Below are 17,870 nucleotides of genomic sequence, written 5' to 3' on the forward strand. Positions count from 1 at the left end.
CCTTCTCTTTTCTGTCATCTGTTTCTGTCCTTCGACCCAGATGACCCACTTTGAGGCTCTCCTTATATAGAATCTCACTGTATGAGTCACACTTTTCTGACTTTTCTTTTCCGTAACCCATTTTACGCATTAATGAATGAAAAAAAGCTTGAACTTGAACAAGTTTGGGCATTAGTACAGTAAAGGAAGGTCATTGGACCAGGTGATGCAGCATGTGGCTCACCGGTGGAGGCTCGAGACCTTTGCGCAAGTGCGGTCACTGCTTGCACAATTAACTGGCCTTTTGTAATTCCACATCTGAGGCCGTAGAAAACATTCCCTGCCAGTGCGGCGTCCATGTCAGTAGGTTTTTTAAGCCAGCGCACATCTAAGTGTTGCCATAGCAAAGTCTCCAGGGAAACCAATTTAAATGCAGGGATGGACATGCCAAATAAGAGAAGCTGGACAGTGGAGGACTGAGGGGAGGGGGAGAAAAGTTGCTCAAATTGAAAGACAGCAGGTGCATCTACACTTATTCCAATGATACGCTGGCAAAACACTTCATATGATCTCCTACGATTCAATATTGTGAAATATTTATTTCACAATGTGTTTGTTTATTATTCTGCTTGGAGTTTACGCTGACTGGGTGTCATGGATCTATAGTAGTGAGAAATGCTTGTTGATTGACAGCCACAATATGACACCTGATTTTCCCATTCTTTAACAAATTTCTTTGCATATTTATTTTTCTTTGCCACTCACATACATTCAGTGTGTGTGTGTATTATATAATCCTAAATGATGTCCCTGCAAGATTGGAAAATATATATTTGGTTATTTACTAGTTGTTGATTTAAATCCAAAAATGTGTGTCTTAATTGTCCTCATCAACGCTGTCAATGTGTTGTGTGCAGGAAGCAAATACTTGATATGCTCCAAGAATAGGTATTGTTGCGCGTGTGTGTGTGTGTCACACAAATAGACATGGCTCAAGATGATTGGTCACCCCGACTGTGGTGTTGCATATATAAAGCTCGCACCCGGAGCTCCGCGCTAAGCGCTCATTCTCATCACACAAGGAAACACCTGTGGCTGGCTGGAAGAAGCGAGAGGAGCCAAAAGCATCTGTCGTTTTTCCCCCATAACATTGTGAGTATATAAGCTCTCTAATTTTTTGGTGTATATATATATATATATATATATATATATATATATACACTATATATATATATATATTATGTAGATAACATTGTAAGTGAAAAAAGTAAAGCCAAAGTACTTTATTCTATTCTTTATTTTGTTTATTTAATTCGATAAAAGTATTTTAAAATGCACATTTTAACCCATTTTATTGAATTAAAATGTAAATAAAATATCAGTAAGTCTTATATGATGTAGTTCAGAGTTTTTCACTCACGTTATGTACTGGCTCTTATTTTTTTTTTGCATGCATGCATGCATTGATACCTAATGTCTTCTGGGGAAAAAAAGCTCCCGAGTAAGTGCCAAGGGCAGGAAGTAGGGTTCTTGCATGTACACATTTATGCCAGTAGAAGAGGCACAGCCCCCCCCCCCCCCCCCATTTAGAATTTGTCAGGATTCAAAAATAGTGATGGATGACATCAAATGTAGGGAGTAAAAGTAAAAAAAGTTATCAGTGAGTACACAGTCAGTCTGTTACTTGTCACCTGTAAAAGTGATTGGCCGTCTTTCAAGTGCCGCAGGCTAAAAGCTACAAAACCATTGTTATTTTTTGTCAGTGCTCCCAGTAGACTCGTGATTTACACCCCCTTGTGTTTTATTAGCTGCAGCTCCAGCTCATTGCACTGCCGCTCACGCCCACGCGGCCCGCCGTCCGGGAGGTGGGGCACCATGTGGGTTTTGGATAAGATCCGCGGCTCGGTGGAAACTGGCGTGCTGCGGCACGGGGAGAACGATGACAATAAAGGCGCGGCGACACCCTACTCTAACGTCCTCACGCCAGATAAGATCCCGGACTTTTTCATCCCACCCAAGTTAGTCAGCTGTCCTCCCGAATCCGAGACGGTGAAGCCCAAGGAGGCCTTGCAGCCTTCCACGTCGGAGCAAACCATTAGCGGCGGGAGGAAGATCAGCGGCCCCAAAAGTCCCCGTCTGGTGGTCAAAATGGTGGGAGACACAAAGAACCTCCTGAAATCGGCCAACCGCCACATCATTCAGATCGAGAGCGCCGACGACGTCATCGCCGGGGACACCAACGCTGACCCCCAGTCGCAGACCGCCATGTCTCTCCCCTACGTGCCCAAGACCCAAACCTCTTACGGCTTCACCACCTTGAAGGAGAGCCCCCACACTCGTCGCAAGGAATCGCTCTTCCACTGTGACATCACTAGTCCCATGACCTCCCCCAACAGCCAGAGGAAGACCCCGGGCAAGGGCGACGGAGCCGGGGGCGGAGCCGGCAACCACCTGAACCCGGCCGACTGCAACTCCTCCCACATGAACCCGTACCGCTACTTCAGCGGCGGCGAGAGCGACACCTGCTCCTCGGCCGAGTCGTCGCCCTTCAGCTCGCCGCTACTATCTCGCTCGGCCTCGCTGCTCAAGATCTTCTCGCACGAGACGCAGGCCAAGGTGGCGAAAGCCAAGCGCTCCTTCGCTCGCCACAGTTCCCTCTCCACCGACGAGTGCAGCTCGGCCGAGCCCAGCCCCTGCGTCCAGCGCCGGCTACACATCCCGTCCTTCCACTACGGAGGCTCGCCGGCTCCGGAGCAAGGCTCGCAGCGCGAGCACACGGTCAACCTACACAAGGGCGGCAGCGTTCGAATCAGCGCCCATTACGACGCCGGCACCTCCCGCCTGCGCGTCCGCGTCCTGGCGGCCGAGAATCTCTACGACAAACACTTTGACATCAAGAGCATCAACTGCTGCGTGTCCGTCTACCTGAAACCCGGCAAGATGCAAAAGCAACGCAGCAACATCATCAAGAACAGTCGCAACCCTGTCTTCAACGAGGACTTCTTCTTCGATGGCGTCGGACCGCTGCAGGTCAAGAACCTGTCGCTCAAGCTCAAAGTAGTCAACAAAGGCACCAGCCTCAAAAGGAACACTCTGCTGGGTGAGCGGGAGGTCCTGCTGAGCAAGCTGCTCTCGGGGGTCTAGGCTCCAAAAAAAAAGCAACCAGAATCCACTCATGGACCTTTATAAGTTCTTTGCACTGCTCCACAACTTTTTCGTGTGTTAGGAGGCCTTTCCACCGGGTCGTACGCTTCCATCCCACGGCCATTTTATTTGGCAGTCAGTCGCTGGCCGAGCTAATGGAACACCCGACTTAAGTGAAGCGTGCTTCTCAAGCATTCCTTCTCAGTAGCAAGTTCTAATGTCTCTTGGTTCTCAACCCCCCCCCCCCCCCCCCCCCCCCCCCCCCCCCCCCCCCTTGTAGCCAATGTGTCTCCTCAAGCCAAACAAATGAGGTTGCCGGGTACGGACTTCCCCCAAACCTTCCCCCCCGCCCCTCACTGCGCACATCACTATGTGTGTCTCATGCCCTGATTTCAATTGTGTAACGCCTCGGCCACAAGCTGTGTGTGTCCGTGGACAAAGACGCTTTTGTGAGTACCCCCCCCTCGTCTACCTTCCTCTGCTTTGATGCAGCTCCACGACCTGATGTGCAAATGATGCTTTGATCCGGGCGGAGGGGAACAAACAAGCTAAATAAATAAATAAATAAAACGGCAATGCAAGTGTAGCGTTTTGCATGGCATGAACGCTTGCTTCAAAATATTGCGCCAAAACCCTAAAGCCTTACCATTCTGTACTGGACACTACATTAGGTACACCTTTAGCAAAACAAAGCTAGAATTTTTCTGACACTCCTTATGGGCAGATTGACTTTTTCTGTATGACCTTCCCCATAAACGAGGCTAGGACAATTTAGGGGAGATTGTTGTCACTCACAGCCAGTGCTTGCCAGCAATTCCTGCAGATCATTTGGTGATGCTTTAGGCTTATTATTATTATTATTATTATTATTATTATTATATACTTATTTAAGAACGGAGTAAAAGTTGGATCATACCTTACAATAACGTAACACAAAATCCTGAAAAGAGTGATTCAAATCAGGTTAGCAGATGTGCTAAGCATCACTAAAACAACTTCATTCTTGGTTGTTACTGTACCTAATGTTTTGGCCGCTGAGTGCCTGTATGTGTGTATGACTGAGATGAGCATGACGTTCAGTCAAAAGTTGTTCATTCTCTATGTGTAATGTACGCATGTTAAAAAAAAAAACAAAAAAAAAAAGGTATGTACTGTTCTTCTCTGCTTGTGCTAGTGATGCACCGGCATCTTGGCCTCACTCGCATGCAACTAAATCCGTAAGTGTTTTGGAGCTAAAACAGAAAAAAAAAAGCTCACTCCCAAGCTTCTATAGAACATTTGAAACAGCTGATGTGACTCAGTTTTGCGTACAAAGACTTCAAGACAGTCACAAGGTCAACCAGACAGAATTCTAATCTGGTCGTTTGCGGTAGCGTAGGTGTCGGCACTCTGATGTCTACGCCAATGTTGGGTTTGCGCTACTTATGTGATTTTTTTATTTTTATTTTAAGTGGACCTCTGTTTGACAAGTGATTGGTGTAACTGTTGTAGCAGAAAAAGTAAGCAATTAAATGAATTAAAATAAAATCACTTGAGTAACTTGAAGTGGACTGCATAGTTCTTATCTCAGTCATATCAAAACGTAATACCAAAGACTTTATTCTTGTCTTCTCCTTAGCTGAGTATCCTCACGGGTGTGACACACACATATTTTTTTATGTGTGTGTATCACCTGCACCTCCAAAGGTCTTTTCACAGCAGAAGTAGTAGTTCAATGAATGAACATGATTCATCGTGAATCATCAAGCCAGTGAGCTCAAGCGAAGCTGCCTCACTCAAGAGTTTTACAAGACTCACAAGTCCTGTTCACCTGGGGTACACACACACACACACACACATTGAAAAGGGATTTTTATTTTTTTTTGGTTTGATTTACCGAAACAAAGACTGGTTTCCCCAAAAGGCACCATTGCTCATTTCCATCCCTTTCCCAGCTTGCAAATTGATTTGTAATTTTGTCATCTGGCGAGGCGGCAGAGCGACCATCTGAGATGCGGCGCTGACGGAATGGAAAGCTATACACCCGAGGGCAAATTTGATTGGGGCAATTTGTATCCCTGGCTTTCTTGGCAACACGGAGGAAAGGTTCATGGCTGTTATTGGCTTTGAGATCGCTATGGCAACCCCGGGAGCAGATTCCCTTCTGAGTGAAGGAATGAAATAAGTGTGTGTTTGGGAGAGGTTCAGTATTGCTGTTCAAATTGCCAGCCAGTATGATTGCTCTGAAGTGTTTTAGTTTCTCCTTCCGGCATTGCACCTGCAACACTTGACTGTGACTACTTCAAGCTCGAAAGCAACTGAACACGTTTTGGGAATCCGTTTGTAATTCATCCTGCGCTGGTCGACTGTTAAACGCATATTGGGGTGATTGCTGTCACACAGAAGACACAGCCAATACTTGCCAGCAGTTCCTGCAGATTCTTTCATGTCTGATTTTCTTGTGTCAGCTTTGAGGTACTTTGCAACCTCCTTGTTCAGGTTAGTTCAGCGAAAAGTGAGAGTGTAACAAACTTTTACAAGAACCTGAAAAAGAAGCATGAGAGCTCCCTAAAGCATCCGCATTGTGCAGATTATCGGAGGTGACTATCCGGCATGGGTTGCCATGGCAACACAAGGGCGAACCTTTAATCCAAGCGAGGGAGGGGGGGGAACCTTAAATACAGACTGGCAAAGTGATTGATTGAGCATGAAACTAATGAGACACTAATTGTTAGCGATTTTCGAGCTGGGCTTTTATACTAAACCCGCTGGAGTGATGGAGAGTCATTCACCTTGATTTTTTTATTTGCCCATCTCTGTAACATTCCCTACATGGCGGTTTGGAAAAAAAACACACACGCACATAACAAAACAATAAAGGCTACTCGGAAATGAAAGCGGGTTGATCAACATCATGCAGACTTTTTTTATCCGGCATATTAGGCTGCTAGTTGGGTGGCTTGTTATTGTCAAATTTTTTAAAGTGCATGAAAAAACATTCTCTTCACTGGTTCTTTTTATCTCAAACAAGGTATTTTAGGTTGCATAGGTAATGCAATGTAATGTTTCGGCTTGTACTTCTGTCTTCATCAGAGTGTCACTGGTGACACTGCTGGAAAACATTTCCGAATATCGTATTAACATTTGAGGAAGTCGATTTTTTTATTTTTTTTGCACTAAATGAGTTCTTGCATTTAATGTTGGTTCAGCAGTTTAGTACTTTGAATGAGTATTGTGCAAGGTTTCATTTGAAAGGTTTAATTAGAAATACCGCCCAACAGTCTTCATGTGTGTGAATTGTTTTTGTGTCTTGATATTGGGTTGTTTTTATATCATAGTGAGAAAATATTGAATCATTTAGAGGCTTTACGTTCCCTCTCAGCTTCACATAGTCGACAGCACAATGAGCAACGTTTGCTCAGATTAATCAATCCCGATAACATGAGGGCCAAAATGTGAGTGCGTGTGTATTATGGATTAAACGGCATACCTTCTGGTTGCCATGGTGACTGGGCAGGGGAGCAGACACCTGTGAATTAACATCAGCTCCGCGGCAACGGGATCTTAATTAGAGGAGCGTGGGAACGAGCGTCCATTCAAGGCGTGAAAATCAAAGAGTTGCCGTTGAAAAGGACATCTGTCTGATAGGCTTCGAGTTGAAGAGGTGGAGAAGCTTGTGTGTGAGTGTTTTTTTTTTCCCCCGAGCAAGTTGTGGTTGCTTCACATAAAACCCGTGCTCTGCTTTTGACTCACGATGAAGCTATAACTTTCCAAAAAATGTTGAATTTAATCCACATACAAATACTTTAATTGATATTTGTAACACAAACGGTGCAGAAACATATTTAGACAACAGTTCTCACATTCACGTATTCTTGATCCTCTGTGATGAGCTGAGAGTCGATATGACATCATGTCAACTTGTTCTTCTTGAGCAAGATTATTTTAAAAAGTCGTAAGGTTGTTAGAATTGAACCAAAAAAAAAAGTCTCATTTAGTTCCTGCGCCTCAGGATATAACATGACCACATTCCCCCTGATGAGTTTCGGAAGCACGAGAAGCTGTTTTGTGTCGTTTTGATTCTCTTTCTGCTCTGCATGGACGCCCGTTGTATTGTAGGTCACGCTTTCTTCCAGCCGGCAGTCCTGCTGATGCCTTGATTGATCCGAGTAGCTCTAATGGATTTTTTTTTTTTTTTTTTTTATGCGCCTCCACTTAAAAGGTTCGAGTCATTTGCACAAAGAACACACTCTCCCATAACACTTCAAGTCAGTATCTTCAAATTTGAGAGTTTAAAAATAGCGTCTGAAAAAATACGCCCGTTATAAAAAGTCAACACACCCCTTCAAACTCCAGCTGTTGTGATATTTTAGACATGACAACAAGATAAATTGAATCATAATCTGTATAACTCAATTGGAAGAAAAAAAAAAAAGAGTGGGAGTAAAAACAAACAACTGAGGTCATGAGGTTGCATAAATGTGTACCACATAAGTGCTGCACATAAGTGTGCTGGGATTCACCACATAAGTCACCACCTAAGTGCTGCCATTTAAAGTGCTTCTAATTAGACAGAAATACATTTCAGAAGTCCTGGTAGGCTTTCTATTATTATAAAAATAAAATAAAATCCAGCAGACCTCTGAAAATCTTGTGTAATTTATGGACCTGTTCATAATCTGCTCCACTCCAATATTTAACCCCTAATATATACTTGCTTATTGGAATTTTACTTCAGATATTAATGATTATATTTATTAACTACATAGGTCAGGACCTAGTGTACAACAAGCCGCACCTTTTAACATATACAAAAAGAGCCTCTATTGTCAAGGCCGGGCTGAAAAGAACGACCTGATGAAGCGAGCAAATGCGGCCCAGTGACGATGATGATAATAGCAAGCCTGGATCTGAGTGGTGCGATTAACACAACAAAGACCAAGAACGGAAACGGCGAATAAAGAAAAACACGCTCGCACGCATTCACAATCAGTAAGCCAGCGCATTGTTTATGTTTTTGATTGCCTCTTCATAAAGACTACATGGACATTTCCTCATACACCCACAAGCAAAGGTCCTTGAGCGTGATTGTGTAAACTGCGGGAAAAATATTAGCATACGTTTATTTATACACGGCCGCCCGCCTGGGCAATATATGACTGAGCTTTGGGTTTCAAATTGGGATTTGGGTCTGTCACAATAAAAGGAGGGAGAATTTTCTAGAAGCTAAAACTGCTAGCAAACAAGCACCAGGTGTTGAAGGCCTCTTTGGTGGAGGTAACGAGGCAAACTTATTGTTAGGAATAGCAGGCTGCATATTCGGATCGGAGATCATGCTGAAGGAGAATACCCCGACCGCCGTTAGAACCTTTCGACTCCCCCAGGAATGTTTTTTCCCGAGGCGAACTGCTCTTACAGTCAGGTTTCTGTCAAAGAAGGTGAGAAGGCCTCCGTCTACTCATTGTGCTTTCAGCCGGCGCGAGAGCCAATTAGTTTAGCCAGAGTTCAGATCACTGTTGACGGCTCCGTATTGATCCGTGGTTTCAAAGTAACGAAGCAAAGCGCTCTCGCTCGGGTTTCAGCCGGACCGCGATGAGAGACGTAGAGTAAACAAGGTGCCGATATCGCCTCGTCTAATTCACTTGTGCACTTTACACTGAGTTAGAAGCGCCTATCAAGATATTAATCAAAGGTGGTGTGATTGCGATGCGTGTCTTGGAAGAATGGCCGCGACGTGATAATCGATTCCTCTGAGCTATGTTTAGAATGCAGTGCGGTCGGTGCACGCTTGGGAATCTCATCATTTGAAATCCCCAAAGCGCCCCCCTCATTTGAAATGGGCATTCTGCAGCGAGAAATGAGAAATCAGACTTGAAAAATATGAAACTGACTTTTGGTCTCTTTTTGGGAACATGCTTTTTTACCCGACAAATGATGCAATTACATAAAAGTCTAAACTTCAAGTAGCTATGTGCTAGCTAAGCTCTCCAAGCTTATAGCTAAACATAAATATGAAGCTGACATTTTCTTTTATTATTGAATCACTTTAAAACACAAATAACACAGAAAATGATCTCAAAAGGTGATTTACAACTGACCACATATAAAATGTAGCCAACTCAACATGACTTAAAAGCTCCGCTACCTTAATGCTAACTTTGTTTTTAAATTGAACGGGCAAGCTAGCTAGAATGTTAGCTTTACAAATATAATAAATTGAATGGCTCTTGTCTCTGCTTGAGCCCGTTGGCATCGGATGGTATCCCGTCGAAGATTTAGCAGAGTGACAGGAGGATTAGCTTCAGATTTGCTTTTTTTTTTTGTTTTGTTTTTGTGAGTAAGTCTGAGAGCTGCACAGCTCCATGTAGCAGACAAACAAGGCAGTATATCTACTCCTTTGGCTTGAGGGCTTAATAAATCTGCCACATTAACTCTGCCTCAGTTCCCAGGCTGAGCATTTACGTGACAACAAAGCTGCTACTTCCTAAATGACAAACAATATAAGTAACAAATTACACAGATCAACTCGGCACTTTTTAGAAGAGGCGTTTAAATCCATTCTCTGTAAAGAAACTCATTACAGGTATTCACAATGTCAGTTGGGAAAGGTCACATTTTGTACCGCCCTTGGAAGTTAATTAAAGTCATCCGAAATGAAGAGTGGCTAAATGTCTCCGCATTTGAGCTCGACGCCCTCTTGGACAAACGAGCCTTTACTGCAGTCGTTTAATTAACATTTATATAACACGATTGAAATCACGATTAAAAAACGATTATTCATTGACTCCAAACCTTAGTATTTATTCAACTACTAAAATGAGTAGCTTTGGTTTAGCCAACAAGCTTCATCAAGGAAATGTTTCAAGTTAACTCGTGTTATTTTCAAATCAAGTTAACAGCAACTTTCTGCTCTGTTCGATAATTGGATTGGGCGACTCCCGACTTTGACCTCCCTGACCGCATGAAAAAACAACACACGCTCCGTTGTACAGTTCCTCCGTCGAGCCAAATATGTCTTTGAAGAAGCGAATCAGCAGGAGGCTTGTATCCTCAATGACGGAGGAAGAAAGTGAGGACCTAATGAGAATAAGTTCGTCCACTTACTCGAACACAGCAATCAAGACCTATCCGACCCACTAACTGGACCTCCAACAAACAATTTTGGTGTCAGAGAAAAGCAATTTAGCGAGATTAAAGAAGTAATCACGAACACACACTTTTGTCACTCTTCTTTAAAATCAAGTATCTGTGACAAGCATCTTGAAATAACTTTGGATGTGAATTTTTTTTCATTTTTGTCTGTTTGAAGGATTTTTTTTGGCCATATTTCATTCGAGGCACTTAAAAAGTTTGCAGGTGTATGATGATTTATAAGAGGCTGTGCACAGTTGTACGATCACAGGATCTCAAGTGTTTATTTTTAATTCCTCTCCTGAAGGTTTTGCTGGTTCCCAACAAATCTGGCATTTGAACAGGGGTGTGTAGACTTTTGTATCCACGGCAAATACTCTCTTCAATATTTCCAGTGGTGTCAAAATTGACATACCTTCCTTTGCTCACTGGTCGGCTGTTACCATGGTAATGAAAGGTTAAACTTACGGCTGAGCATATGGCATAAAATGAATATTTGCAAGAGTCTATTTAATAAAATATGAAGCTCCGGGCTGAGAAGGTTCACTGAAGTAATGAAGGTTGCAAGCCAAGATATCCACCATCATTATTCTCCATTATGTTAATGTACTTCTTATGATTCTTTTTATTTGACAGTTTTTTGACTAATGTTTTATGACGGATACAGGGGGCCGCTGCCCACTCGGCCCCCCACCTCTACACGCCCCTGTGTTTGTTACAGACACCGTTAGTATGTCGAAAAACTAACGTCTCCATCTCAGCTTCCATTATGACATTGTAAAAGCGATCATGAGCTTAGTTTGACCGCCTCTCAACACTGTAGACCCCGAGGAGATGTTCAGCGTTTCGTAATGTCTAATATCATGCCCAGGCCACCCAATAATCTTTTTTTTTTTTTTTTTTTGAAATCCCGCATACAGCCTTAAATTATGCCCCTTGGCGTCACTTCACTGGTCTGCCTGCATTTCACAGCTTTTGCTCCCTCACTGTTGTCTTCAGTGCAGACATCTTCGTTACGCTTCACTAGCTATCTGATAAGAAGAGCCGGCGAGATAGGCGGAGGCAGGTGGGGGTGGATGGAGAGAGAGAGAGAGAGAGAGGAGGAAAGGGTGAGGGAGGCAAATGGAAAAATGCTCATCTTGAGAGGAGGCATTCAGATAGGCAGGCGAGAGAGGCATTCCCAATTTCAGCACTTGCCTTGAGATACAAGCGAGTCTGTTTCAAGTTATGAGCTGTCACAATTCTGATCTTACCAAAACAAGTCATCTTTTAACAGACTGACTCAAAAAGCCCAGAAAAATGAGATTGTTGTTATGATGAAAAGAAAAGACCTTACTTTCCCCAGGCACCTTTGTCCAGGGAATTTTAGTGCTGCTGGAAAGACTTTTTCATTATGATAAATGGCTCCCTGATCCCAGAAATATTGTCAAGGACCGTCAGGAGAGCAAGGTGAACGCAAAATAAATCAAAAGCAGTTTAAGGCAGTGCATGTTCTTCACTTCCACGACCCTGCATGTGGTGCACTTGCCTTAATTGGCTCTTACAGGTTAGAGCCGCAACTCTGACGGTTAGACGGCACACAGAGCCAAATATCTGATCATCTTTCAGCCAAATGCGGACCCAGCGTGCTCGAGCCACAATCGGTGGGGGGGGGGGGGGGGGCGTTGATTTAGGACGCTTACACTGTAAATTATCTTCTTTTTATTTTTCCTGTCTCCCTGGGTAGATTTTTAACTGTGCTCCCAACGCCGGAGCTTCCATTTGAGTTGCTGTGGAGTCACATTTTATTTTACAAAACAAAAGGGACTAAGACCAGTGAACCCCAGACTCGCACTCAAATATATATTTTTTCCTATAAGCAGTTAAAACCCGACCCGTGGCTCGTTATTTAACATTAGTAAACTCCGAAAGATTGGGCTGTGTTATTATTTATCACCCTGGGACCTCTCTCGTCAATTAAATTACACAGCCGGTAGCTCGGGCCATCGAGGCCAAGGCGGTTTGAGTTTGTCATTATTATGAAATTGAAATGAGCTCAAATATGTCTCCTAGAAAAACACATAATATGGAAATTGTGTCGAGCTGTTTCGCAGAACACTCCTGCCAGTGTTTTTAGATGCAGTAATACAATCGTAGTAAATATCGGGAAAGCTTTTGCCGTGAGCTGACACGGATAGTCCAAGCAGAGCCAGTATAATTTGATTAGCATGCTAGTTTGGGACAGGTAAGTGCTCTGTAATGTTTTAAAAGAGTTATCAGTCATCTCACAGTGACCACATGGGTGAGATTTAAATGTAAACACGTCGACTTCACCTCAAAGAAGTCTCAATTTAAAATCTTACAATTAAGTTGTCCTTTTAATCCGAATGGTTTCGATATTGTTTTCACGTTTTCAAACATGAGGTGAGACCTTTTTGTATTTTTCTACCAAAACACCATCAATCTGTTTGAGTTTGCTACTTTACATATAGCCCCTCGTGTAAATCGAAAAGGTCACGCTGATCCACCTCAGTGCAATCAAACATCCATTATTCCGTCACTTATGCAAATATAGGCCACCCGCACCAATGCGCTCGGGGTTACAGCTCATTCGCAACCTCATAATTCAGCCACGTACACACAAGCGCACGTACCTGATATTCATCTATTTTTGTGATTATACACTCAGCATCCGGCCTGTCATGTAGCGCCCAAGTGGGGACCCGCTGATTAGTTAATCACATGTTGGCACATTCCCTGTTAACCCAAAATTTGCAAATTTATGCATTTTTGGAAATTGTTATCATGAAAAACTATAATCGACCGTTGCAGTTGAAAAGATACCAGAGGGAGAAAAATATTAAGAAAACATAAAAATATTATAAAGAAATGTCAATAGTTCATGTATCAAAAAACTAACTTAATTACATGCTTTTGTGCCCCCTCAAAAAAATTGGGTTGGAGTCCACTGTAATTTTTTACAGTTCAAAAGATACCACAGGGAAAAAAATATAAAATATACAAAAAAAATACAAATATTAAAAAAAATAGTAAATAGTCCATGTATAAAAAAAAAAATGCTCATTTTGTTGCATGCTTTTGTGACATAAAAAGAAATAAATTTCCAGTTTCATCCATTGTAAACTTTCAGAGATCAACAAACTTTTTTGATGACCTTTTTTTGACGGTCTTTTGATCATCATTGATGTAATGGAGCCAACACATCCATGACAGTCAAAAGATAAAGTTGAAGATGTCCTGATGGAAAAATTAAGATGGATGAGCAAGAAGAAAGAAAACGAGAAAGAAAAGAAGTCCAGATAAAAGGCGGGTGCCAGAAAAAGCGTAATAATTGCGGTGAAAATGGTGCAGCTGTACCGCCGAGGCCCAATTACAGCTCCATTATAAAATCGCCATAATGGCTCATCATTTAACATGCTGTACCGCTGCTCGCGCTGGTGATTTTGCATGCGGCCGCCATGCCATTAATCCATAACAACTTTGCGGCTAATGTTAGACAAAAGAAAACAGACCTCGTAGGTGAAACTTTATTTCACCGGAGGCGTCAATGGAAGTGAGACGCCAAAGACCAAAAAAACCCAAAAAAACAGACGGTGATAAGTATCTCATGAGATTATCTTTATCTCATGAGCACATTGGGATCGCAATGTTTTCCTGTTTTGTAATCTATTCAAAGAAAGTGAACACAATGCATTTCGATGGGCGTCCATTTTAAGAGGATTTTTGCTATTTGCAGGCTGGCTAGTGTTAGCATCAAGCTTTAGCTTGACAATTAACTTCAACTTAGAGTGGCATTAAACAGCTTGAAGCCTCTTTTTGAATAACCGTACGTTATTTACGGCTTGATGAAATAAAATTAGATGAAATCGTAATAATTGGAATTATTTCATGTGCTCGTGTGTGTGTGCAGCTCGCAGGAGGTGAAATGTTTTTGTGCTGGAAAACATAAGCGAGCGCGCCAACACCATCATTATTGTCATTATCATTATGTCCTTCTGGAAGGAAACATTTATTCGTAATCGTCCTGGCTAGCATCGAGACTGACTGACGATTCATGCTTCCATAATGGGCAAAATAATAGTTCTTTGCTTTTATTTGTTCTTCTCAAAAGCTGTTCAGTTAACTGGAGGAATTCTTTTGTAGGTGCATTGAGTTTTTTTTGGGGGGGAGCTACCAAAATGTCGAAATAACTTCAGGATTTTTTTTTGCTATTCACTCCTAATAATTGTCTACTAGTGCAAATGTACATCTTTAACCACACAAAAGCAGCATCCTTGTCTCTTTGGAACTGAAGTGCTTCTCATGGTGAAAATCAAGCAATTTTCAGCTTCATCAGCTAAAAGCAAAGCGACAATGGCTTAATTGGGCTAATTATCTCTAATGAAGATGATGGCACACAGTGTTTCTGGAAGTGCCTGAATGAAAGGATGAGTAATAGCAGATATTCAAGGCAGTGGTGAACGTTAGCAGGCTATTTAACGAGAGAATGTCACTCACGGCGTGAACATCATTCGGTCCAGAATGTGTTCCGCCATCCTAGCTTAGCACAAGTGCTTATTTACATTAGAGCAGCTCATTCGGCGACGTTCGTCACCACATTGTAATTGTCGGCGACAGACGGGCAAAGCCGTCGCCGGGGAGGATAATTGTGTCAGAGAGACGGCGCTTACCTGAGTTTCCGACATGCTCGGCTGAGTGTTGTAATTACTTTTATCACAAGCCTGAGCCACTCAGATGTGGAGAGCTTACACTTCTCAACAGCTTCGGCTCTTCGGTCACACGAGCGCACGCAAGACACGTAAATGTCAAAGAAAAATTGGAGTGGAGCTTCGGTAATAGAGTCATGCCGGCACACAAAGTGGCACGTCGGTAACTCATAAGGTGTCAGAAGCAGCGGGAAAGAATTTGTTACAGTTGGTGTATTCATTTTATTATTCAACTCTTGTTTATAGCACTCGCATGTAATCGTCTCATTGATTGCATTTCTCCAAACTTAACCAAAATGGCCTGATTAAAAATTGCATAGCAACCATCACTAACAGGACCGACACCTGTTGAAGTGTTGATTTGGTGTCACAAGAGAATAACACGGTAGGGTTTGTTTTTTTTGGAGTCATAAATTGGGCACTTTTCCCTCCAGACAGCACAGTTTGCTTATTTGTGCCGCTGTGTTGTTGGATGAAGAAAGTTGGATTTGATCTTGTCTTTGTTTCTTTTAAGTGAGCTGCTAAGAGGAATTTAATAAAGAAAAACACAGTTGGTTCATTCTGAGGTTCGTAGTTTACAAGCGATGTTTGATTTGAACTTAAGTGGTTAGCCAGGCGATAAATGCGTAACCAGTGTGGAGCTCACTGAGTGTCTGGCCGGATGGAAAAAGAAATTTTTTCAAGGTTGTGTTAGAAGACTTGAATGGAGAGTGTGTGTGTTTGTGGGTTCAAGTGTGTACTTCACACACTTCAGAGGAAGCCACACAGTCATGTCTGAAACGCATGTCAGGCCTTTTCAGCTTTTTGGGGTCAAGGGAGATTTTATTCTGAGACTGATCCCATTAGGAATTGTTTGCTTGTTTTTCCCCAAAAAAATCGAATTAAATATTTATGACCTGTTTAAAGACTGCCAAATCCAAATTTTTAAAAAGTACCATCGAATAAAATAAAGATTGAAATATGGAATTTCCCACAGCCTGGGAAAATGGATGCTACTTTGGCTAGCAACTTTCTTATCTCTACATTTAACGATGTTTTTGAGCTACAAAAATGAAAGCTGGAACATATCCCACCAGGCGCTCTAAAGCGACCACATCAGCTCAAAGCCTCGGTTCATACGCTGCCTGTCATCTTTTTTTTTTTTTAACCTCACTCTTCCGCCTTCTTTTCTTTTCCCAAGTTACGGCTCACAGACCTCAGTTTGAGAACCGCTGCTTTAAAGATGATACATAAAGCACCATGAGCTAGCTGCATTATGTATGTGCCTCCTAAGTGTGCATTGTTGCAGATGTTCTTCTCCCTCCTGGCTGGCTTGTGGTAAACACGTTTTGGCGAGCCGAGCTCTCACAAAGAGCCGCCGTCGACCCTTAATGACCTGTCTAGGACCCCTCTGATTTTTTAGAAAGACGAGAAAGCGCCACTGCTGCGACAGGGGAACCCGGCACCCGCAATTCTTCTTCATTTTAATTGGGAACATTTTGTATGTCGCTCTCTCTCCCTCCCTCTCTCTCTCTGTCCCTTTCTCCCCACGTTAATAAAACAAAGGCCATGGAGCCATTTTTCACAAACTCATTAATACACATGGTGCAGCGTGAGGCTAGCATGTGTCGAGCCAGCAGCCACGAAAACCACACCATATAGTGGAGATGAATGACTTCCTCTTTGTCTTTTTATCCATCATCTATAGCGGTTTAGCTTTTTGGATCTGACCTCAGTGGTCATATTACAGTAATATCACTCTTGTTTTAATTACGGCAAAATTAAATTGGCAATGACACTTGGTGCACCTGACTAATCTCATCAAATCTCAAAATAATAATGAAAACACCTAAGGATGTGCAGATTCTGTGATTAAATGATTCGTAGAGTCATATTTTTTTACCATTAAAAATGATGTTTATGTAAATAATGGAATACAATTGATTAAAATCGTTATAATGGCAAAAGACAACAAGATTGCAAAGACTTTTTCATTCAATTTTATACATAACTCGATAGACGTGACACCCTGAATAATAATTATAATATAATATGAGTTAATGTTGAAAAAAAAATATATTTTTTGTCTTTGTCAATTCCTCATTTTACAAGCAAAGTAGCAAAATCAGAAATGAGTTTTTTGTAAAAAAGATTAGTTGTCAAGCCATACCTTTGAGTTATGAATAGTTTGTTTGCTCTTGTCCAAAATGGTCAGTATCTGAACATTAGAACATTAGAAGACTTGAAAGGCACTTATCATAGCATAGCTTTAAAACAGGCAGTTCAATCGTTTTTTATTTTTGTTTTGTTTTGGTTTTTATAAAGCGGTCCGGCTCACCTTTGCACACATGTGCCAGAGATCACACAAGCTGGCCTTTACCAGAAGCTCGGCGTTTATCAAAGCAGACGCAGCATGACTATTTGACGAAAGAGTCGCCAGAAATTCCCTCAAACCAAGCACCTCATTATCAGCAAAGGGGCAGACTCCCACATTGTCCGCTCTTATCGTCTTTGCCCAGAGTAAACCTTATTATTGTGCCCGCCAACTCTTTCTTTCGATGACACAGTGCGCCGCTGAAAGATTAAAATTTAAAATGTGACCGCTTTATTATCATGCTGTGCCGTTAGTTGGCGAATCAAAAAGAAAAATTGTTGCTGTGTTTTTTTAATGAGAAAAAATAGCACTCTATAATATTGTTATTTATTTTAGCTCGTCTATGACATTTCCCATTATATATTAGCATTAAGCTAACTGACCTACATTTAAGGACAAATTACACAAATAAAAGTTTGAATAAGGTCACTATTGTGCAGATTATTTTTAATTACTTCTGACTTTATTACAATAAATCTCTGCAAATAAGAGAAAGAAAATTAACTTCAAATGTTTGGGATTTTTTTTTTTAATATTAGAGCACCCCCCCCCCCCTTCCTTTCACCAAAGTCTGCCCA

The 17,870-nt window shown here is 42.1% G+C and overlaps 1 protein-coding gene across 1 annotated transcript; it reads left to right on the forward strand.

Annotated features, from left to right (window-relative positions):
- Positions 1-971: 971 nt before the first annotated feature.
- Positions 972-3,306, forward strand: LOC147047220 (C2 calcium-dependent domain-containing protein 4C). Its single transcript, XM_085928433.1, has 2 exons — positions 972-1,131; positions 1,788-3,306. Exon 2 carries the CDS (start codon positions 1,855-1,857, stop codon positions 3,121-3,123), a length of 1,269 nt encoding a protein of 422 aa, XP_085784559.1. The 5' UTR covers positions 972-1,131; positions 1,788-1,854; the 3' UTR covers positions 3,124-3,306.
- The last annotated feature ends 14,564 nt before the right edge of the window (positions 3,307-17,870 follow it).

Source organism: Syngnathus leptorhynchus, chromosome 13 (assembly GCF_054491065.1).
Source record: "Syngnathus leptorhynchus isolate UIUO chromosome 13, UIUO_Slep, whole genome shotgun sequence".
Classification (NCBI taxonomy): Eukaryota; Metazoa; Chordata; class Actinopteri; order Syngnathiformes; family Syngnathidae; genus Syngnathus; species Syngnathus leptorhynchus.

Bases quoted from the DNA above. Each gene is read 5' to 3' on its own strand.
- LOC147047220 (XM_085928433.1), top strand. From the start codon at position 1,855: ATGTGGGTTTTGGATAAGATCCGCGGCTCGGTGGAAACTGGCGTGCTG.